At 37.6% G+C, this 7,610-nt stretch overlaps 1 protein-coding gene across 1 annotated transcript; it reads right to left on the minus strand.

Annotated features, from left to right (window-relative positions):
* Positions 1-1,742: 1,742 nt before the first annotated feature.
* NEUROD1 (neuronal differentiation 1) lies at positions 1,743-6,001 on the minus strand. The gene is made up of 2 exons (XM_069985186.1): positions 5,914-6,001; positions 1,743-4,090 (listed from the first exon to the last, which is right to left on the minus strand). The coding sequence occupies exon 2, from the start codon at positions 4,080-4,082 to the stop codon at positions 3,003-3,005; it is 1,080 nt and encodes a 359-aa protein (XP_069841287.1). The 5' UTR covers positions 4,083-4,090; positions 5,914-6,001; the 3' UTR covers positions 1,743-3,002.
* Between the last annotated feature and the right edge of the window lie 1,609 nt (positions 6,002-7,610).

Below are 7,610 nucleotides of genomic sequence, written 5' to 3' on the forward strand. Positions count from 1 at the left end.
CCCATATGGAAATGAGTACTAAAATAACAGTAATAATTTTTTTTTTATATTACTTTCCTATACTATTATTATTGTTGTTGTTGTTATTATTATTATTATTATTATTATTATTATTATTATTATTAATAATAATAATAATAATAATAATAATATTATTTGTTATTTATTATATTATAATTATAATATTTATTATATTATAATTAGAGATGAGCGAACCCGAACGTTCGTTATTTGATTAGCTGGGGCTGCTGAACTTGGATGAAGCTCTAAGGTTGTCTGGGTAACATGGATGCAGCCAATGACTATATCCATGTTTTCCACATAGCCTTAGGGCTTTATCCAACTTCAGCAGCCACCGCTAATCAAATGCCGAAAGTTTGGGTTCGGATGGACTCGAGCATGCTCCAGGTTCGCTCATCTCTACTTATAATATTTTATTGTTATTGTAAGTGTTATTCTTATTATGGTATTTGTTATGAATGTATTATTATTTATTTGTGTGAAAAATAAAATTCATGAAAGCCCTATATGTACAGCTCATATAATAGATATTGTGTTGTTGCCAATTAATTTTTTAATACCTACCATTTACAGTAAAAGAAGTGTACAATAGTGTAGCACCATGCACATATGAAATGCATCCCTGCCATGACACCCTCTGCCTTCCTCCTCCTATAATCACCTTTTCACTGGTTTTCTCCTCTCAGTAATGTGAGTCAGGGAAGCAGTGCTCTCCTGAGTGCTGACAACATCCCTGGTTGTGTGGCATGTCTCTCAGATGGGAGCAGCCTGTGTTTTGCAGTGCAGCCATGCATAAACAATATCATTTTCATAAATTAAATCCTCCCCTGCAGAAGGAACATCTGTGCCTGCCCTACTCTGAATAAAAGATGGTGGCATCCTGGATGCCCCTTCCCTGACACACCACCACTTGGTCCTGTAGTTTTGCTTTACATGCCTACATGCATGAATGTGTCTCTTTATAATAATGTGTATCCCTGTTACATGAAGCACACACACACAGCTCTGGGGCCAGAGAAAGGGTTAATACCCAGTGCACGAACTCTGCAATTATAATGTGTCTCCAGGGAGGACAATGCAGGAGACAAGCAGTGGGAACAAGGAACTTCCAGGGATGAGTCCTCCCATCTCCTTACTATGGAACTAGTGGAAATATTATTCATTATGAAATGACATCTGCTCAGAGTTATATTTGACTTCTGCTGATATATAAGTGAATAGGACCAAGAGCAATAAATAAATTGTATATAGAATAGGGACCATTACTGAAGTCTTAAGATTAAACTAATGGAGCTAGGAGGTTTAAAATCTATAGCATGAAATTATAAATATAAATTATAAGTATACATATACAGACACACAATACCTGATCGATTACTGTTTTATCCACTAGAATGCATGAGTATTATTAACTCCATAAATAGAACGTGTTAAATACTATGATATATATATATATATATATATATATATATATATATATATAATATATATATATATATATATATATATATATATATATATATATATCTATCATAGTACAGTATTTATATATCATTGATAAATATTTACTATAAATATTTATCACTCAACAAATATAGAGTATTTAGAATATTTATATTCACCTGGGGAAAAAAAAAAACAACAGATTAATAGAAAAGTGAGATGTAATATCATCATATACACAGAGAGAATAATAAATCACCAGTAGACTAAAGTGTTGAATACTATTTTTTATATTGAATAATGGGTTTTGCGTGGATCTGAGCGGTACATCATTGTATACAGGGTAACAAACAGAAGAACAGGACAAATTAATTCCCAAATTGAACCAGCAGTAAATACACTTCATACAGCAATGATTGGAACTGTATCATCATCATCATCATCATCATCATCATCATTATTCACATCATGCGGCAGCTAATAGTCTACGGATTTAGAAATGGTTTTCAGTTCAACTACTGCAACAAGTTACATTGATTCTTTCCTGAAGACTCCAAGGAACTGCATCAACCATGTGGATAGAATACACTCTCTAGTAATAGATTGAAGAATCTGTATATGATAGTCAAGCAGCTTGTATGTGGATAAATATAGGAAGGCTTGGGCAGTGATATAATGGCAATATTACTACTACACCAAGACCTCAACTACTTTACACCCTGTGTTCCACCTAATACTGGAGATATAAGCCATAAAAGAAAATACTAATAATTCAGAGCATGACCTAATCTCCACCTTGAACCCCTAAAACCTGTGCACTAAGGACCCGACAGCCTGGGGACCCCTCCTCCTTTGTAGCTGTAATAACGGATCTGAGTGATAAAGACTTCTAAGGCAACACAACTTTCTAAGCACTTTGCTGCTGGTTTAAATTAGTTATTTTAATTTTTTTTTATTAATCTTTTATTTTATTTTTCTATAAATTAGATATAATTCTACTTCCTCGTCTTTTATATAAAAAAAAATCGATGGAGCTGCATGGTTTTAAAATAGGAAATTCACATTATAAAAAGTCCTTAAAAATTCTGTACAAAAAAAATCACAAAATAATTCAGCCATGGATTTTTTTATTTTTTTTTACAACAACTAGTAGTAAAAGGTTGGTTGAAAAATAGAATTCTATATATTTCTTTAGTTGGCCCACTATTTCGTTTAAAAATTGCATAGATCCTAATTATTGCTTTAGGATTATTATTATTTTTTTCCAGTTTTTATTTTTTATCTGGATCCAGATGAAATAATAACACAATATGGATAGAGTTATGTGTAGTTCGGATATAAATGGTAACTCTTAGGGGGCTCAGTATATATACATAATAATACAGCAGGTCAATAGGAATAGCCAATCCTAAGGTTTACAGGCAGTAAAGAGCAGACTTCACTTAATGGAGTGATGGGACATTTTGCACTTTTTTTTCAGCAATAGTTTGTAAACAGGATAGTACTATATAGTTGTCACTCATTTGATCTCTCAAGAGTTAATCGTGAAAGATGGCATTGAGCTGGGCACTCATCACTCTTTCGTGGTGGCTTTGGCCATCATAGGACATAATGCTGTCTATAGGGATCTCACAACGTGCTCCAGTGCTGGAGAAGAGAGCCCCATGGCTTGGAGCTATAGTAGCAGGATAGTGCATGGTGAAGGCATAGTTCTTATCAAACTCCGAGGAAGGCTCATGCTTAAAGGAGAAGTTCCCATTGACACTGAGAGGAGGGCTAAGAGGACCATCAAATGAGGGGCTGGTGCAGTCAGTGACCGTGCTCTCAAAGAAAGGCTCCAATGCCACACCATAAGAGTGGGGCTTGACTTGAAAGATGTGAGAGCTGTCCATGGTACCATAAGGAGGACTGGGAAGACCAGGAGACTGGTAGGGATAAGGGTGCAGGGGGAAGGAAGCACTGGCAGCTTGCATATGGGAGGGCATGTCCTGGTTCTGTTCTGGAAGAAAAGTTCTGGGGTTCAGCTGCAGGCACCCAGCCACCAGGTTAGTGGTAGGTTGGGACAAACCTTTGCAAAGAGTCTGCACGAATGACACCAGATCTGGACTTTTCCCAGACCTCAGAATCTCAGACAGAGCCCAGATGTAATTCTTAGCCAGGCGCAAAGTCTCGATCTTGGACAACTTTTGCGTCTTGGAGTAACAAGGGACAACCTTGCGCAGATTGTCCAGAGCAGCGTTCAGACCATGCATGCGGTTTCTCTCTCTGGCGTTGGCTTTCATGCGTCTCATTTTGAAGCGCTCCATTCTGGCTTTAGTCATTTTCTTCTTTTTGGGTCCACGTCTCTTCGGTTTCTGGTCGTCATCATCTTCCTCATCATCATCCTCATCATCATCATCGTCCTCATTGTCATCTTCCTCCCCTTCCTCATCTTCCATCTCCTCACCATTGTGATGCTTTAAAGAGTCTTCGTCTTCATCTTTAAGCATCCCCTCTAAGTCTTCATCCTTCTTCTCCAGGTCATGGTCGTCCTGAGAGCTCAGACATTCATCCACCCAACCTCTAGAACCTTGGGTCTCGGTCAGAATCAGCCCATTATCGCGATAGGACTTGGTCATCTTTAAATCTGGAGGAGACATAAACATTGGTATGATGGGACAACTTGTATGTAGTCAGCAGTCACCCCCCAACATGTGGCTCTCAAGCTTGCAAAACTACAACTCCCATCATGCCCTGACATTTCATGATGGAGGTTGTAGTTCTAGGACAGCTGAAAAGACACAAGTTTGGGGAGAGATAGAAATGATGCAGTAACTACCCAACATTATAAGATCCCTCTCCCCAAACACTCTTATGTAACTTGGTGAGTATTATACCGACCTTAAGGAGCTTAGTGACTTAGGTCATTACTAATAAAACTGAATGGTGATCACAATACGCATAGATGGAATATTTCACTGATCATTTTAAAGAAACAGATAAATTGTCGCTAATAAATGCAAAAGAACACAAAGAACAGAGAGAGTTGTGTAAATGCAGCAGCGCAGGCGCCGTGTGTGCAGGCATCAGGTGCAGGTCCCATCCTTATTACTGACATCCCCCCATCTGCAGTCAGCTGCATGGGATGGAGAGGGGGCCAAACACATCCACAGAAAAGAACTAGGTGCTTCCCATCATTTATACAATTCTGAAGCATTTAATGGTTAAAATGGAAATAATAATAATAATAATAATGATGATGACAATAGGGCAATAAGGCTGCTATAATAAAAACTGCACAGATTGGAAAGAGATTTCCAGCACCCTGATAGTAACAGGTAGCAGATGTCATACTGAGCAATACACAATGTGGCAGAGCTGGGGCTGAACTCAACTAGTACAAAGTTGCTGAACACATTTAAATGTATCTATCTATTTATTATCTACCTGTATCTATTTATCTATCTATCTATCTATCTATCTATCTATCTATCTCCTATCTATCTATCTTCTATCTATCTATCTATCTATCTATCTATCTATCTATCTATCTTCTATCTATCTATCTATCTATCTATCTATCTATCTTTCTCCTATCTATTATCTATCTATCTATCTCCTATCATCTATCTATCTATCTATCTATCTATCTCCTATCTATCTATCTATCTATCTATCTATCTCCTATCTATCTATCTATCTATCTATCTATCTATCTATCTCCTATTATCTATCTATCTATCTATCAATCTATCTATCTCCTATCTATCTATCTATCTATCTATCTATTTATTATCTATCTATCTCCTATTATCTATCTATCTATCTATCTCCTATCTATCTATCTATCTATCTATCTATCTATCTATCAATCTATCTATCTCCTATCTATCTATCTATTTATTATCTATCTATCTATCTCCTATTATCTATCTATCTATCTATCTATCTATCTATCTATCTATCTATCTCCTATCTATCTATCTATCTATCTATCTATCTATCTATCTATCTATCTATCTATCTATCTCCTATTATCTATCTATCTATCTATCTATCTATTATCTATCTATCTCCTATCTATCTACCGATTTCATATCTATCTATTATCTATCTAAAAACTCTTTTGTCCAACTATTTCTATCTTATTCCAACTATTTCTATATCTATTTATCTTTCATATCTACATATTATTTATAATTTATTATCTTTTTTATGTCTATTTATTTAGTCTTTCTCATCTATCATTTGCTCTGTATCTAACCTCTATATATTCTTCTTATTGGGTACCTTCCCCTCTCTCTGCCCCCAGCTAACAGTAACATGGAAGTACCAATTATTTGGGATAGATGAATAAATGGGAATATTCTTATATTGCTGTATATATCTGATTGATATTATTTCTCTTGCCTAAATATATATACTTAGTAATAGGATGGAATAGAGCTGTGCAGTGAGGCAGCATCTTACCTGTATATTCAGAGTCTCCTTGGCAGTGGTCTCATAACCTCTCCAGTGGATGTAGTGCAGAGTTGTAGGTGCTGGGGTGGATTTTTCCCTTTATTTCTGGGGGCTGTGATGAGACTCAGGGGGTTATATAGCGGCTCCAGTGACGCTTATAGGAGACAAGTGATGAGAGGGAGGAGGAGGCGGAGGATAGGTAAGGGGATAGCAGTCACATAGATTATTATAGAGGGAGCCTCCGCGCAGGCGCAGTGATTGTGCCTCAGGCCCCACCCCGTCACTTTTTCCCCCTCTCCCCGGCACGCGCCATATGGTCAGGCAAGCGGCCCGGGGCGTCACGTGAGCGGCGGGTTTGTATAGCGCCCCCCCCCCTCCCTCCCTCCTCAGTGCGCGGCGCTCTCTCCGCGCTCCCCGCTCTCCACGTCCCGTCTCTTTGTGGCCATCTGTCGCCTGTTACACATTCTGCGGACCTGCTTGTTGTACCCGCAGGACAAGGGTTAACCCCTTCCTCTCCCCGGGCATTGTATTCACAAGACGTGACAGAAGGAGAGAGGGGAGGAGGCGGCAATCTCTGCGCCCCTCACCCTGGAGCCCCTCATAGACCGCCAGCTAGTGACCGCGGATTCCGACACTTCAATCCCGGCTTTTATATGGAGATCGCCTCTTTTCATGTCTCTCATCTCTTTATACTTTACTTTTTTTTCTATTTTTTATTTGGAAACTTTCTTCTCTTTACACTTTATTTCCCTCCTTTCCTTCATGTTTCCTCCCAGTCTCCTCATTTTCTTCTTTTCCTTCCTTACCTCCTTATCTTCTTCCCTTTCTCTTCTTCTCGGCCATCCTCCTTTCCATCTTTTCATGTCCTCCTTCCTTCCCGAGGCTTTTCCAATTTTTCACACTTGTTTCCTTCCCACATTCTGTTCTCCTACTTCTCTTCTTCTTCATCCTTTCCTCTTCCTCCTCTTTACTTCCTTCATTTTTACTTTCCTTTGTTATCTCCTTCTGACTTCCCCTGCAATTACTTCTCATTCTGGTTCCTTCTTGAAGTTTCAATCTTCTTCACGTCCTTCCTTCCTTCCTTTCTTCCTCCCTTCCTTCCTTCCTTCCTTCCTTCATTGGATTTTTCTTTCTTCAGTTTTGTTAGTTTCATAACTTTGTATTCCCATCTCTCCATTTTCTGTCCCATTTCTTCCCGTACTTCCTTTCCTTCTTTCCCATACTTTTCCTTCTTTCATAACTTTGTTTTCTTTCCCATCCTTCCCTTTACAATATTTTCTTTTCTTTCTTCTTTTCTGTACTTCTACTCTTTCTTTCTTTCTTTCTTTCTTTCTTTCTTTCTTTCTTTCTTTCTTTCTTTCTTTCTTTCTTTCTTTTCTTTCTTTCTTTCTTTCTTTTTCTTTCTTTTTCTTTCTCTCTTTCTTTCTTTCTTTCTTTCTTTCTTTCTTTCTCTCTCTCTCTCTCTTTGTTTCTCTCTCTCTCTCTCTTTCTTTGTTTCTCTCTCTCTCTTTCTTTCTTTCTTTCTTTCTCTCTCGCTTTCTTTCTTTCTCTCTCTCTTTCTTTCTTTCTCTTTCTTTCTTTCTCTTTCTCTCTTTTTTTTCTTTCTTTCTTTCTCTCTCTTTTTCTTTCTTTCTTTCTTTCTTTCTTTCTCTCTTTTTATTTCTTTCTTTCTCTTTTTCTCTCTCTCTTTCTTTCTCTCTTTCTTT

Source organism: Dendropsophus ebraccatus, chromosome 9 (genome assembly GCF_027789765.1).
Source record: "Dendropsophus ebraccatus isolate aDenEbr1 chromosome 9, aDenEbr1.pat, whole genome shotgun sequence".
Lineage (NCBI taxonomy): Eukaryota > Metazoa > Chordata > Amphibia > Anura > Hylidae > Dendropsophus > Dendropsophus ebraccatus.

Excerpts from the sequence above, each read along its gene's own strand:
- NEUROD1 (XM_069985186.1), bottom strand. The coding sequence starts at position 4,082 with ATGACCAAGTCCTATCGCGATAATGGGCTGATTCTGACCGAGACCCAA.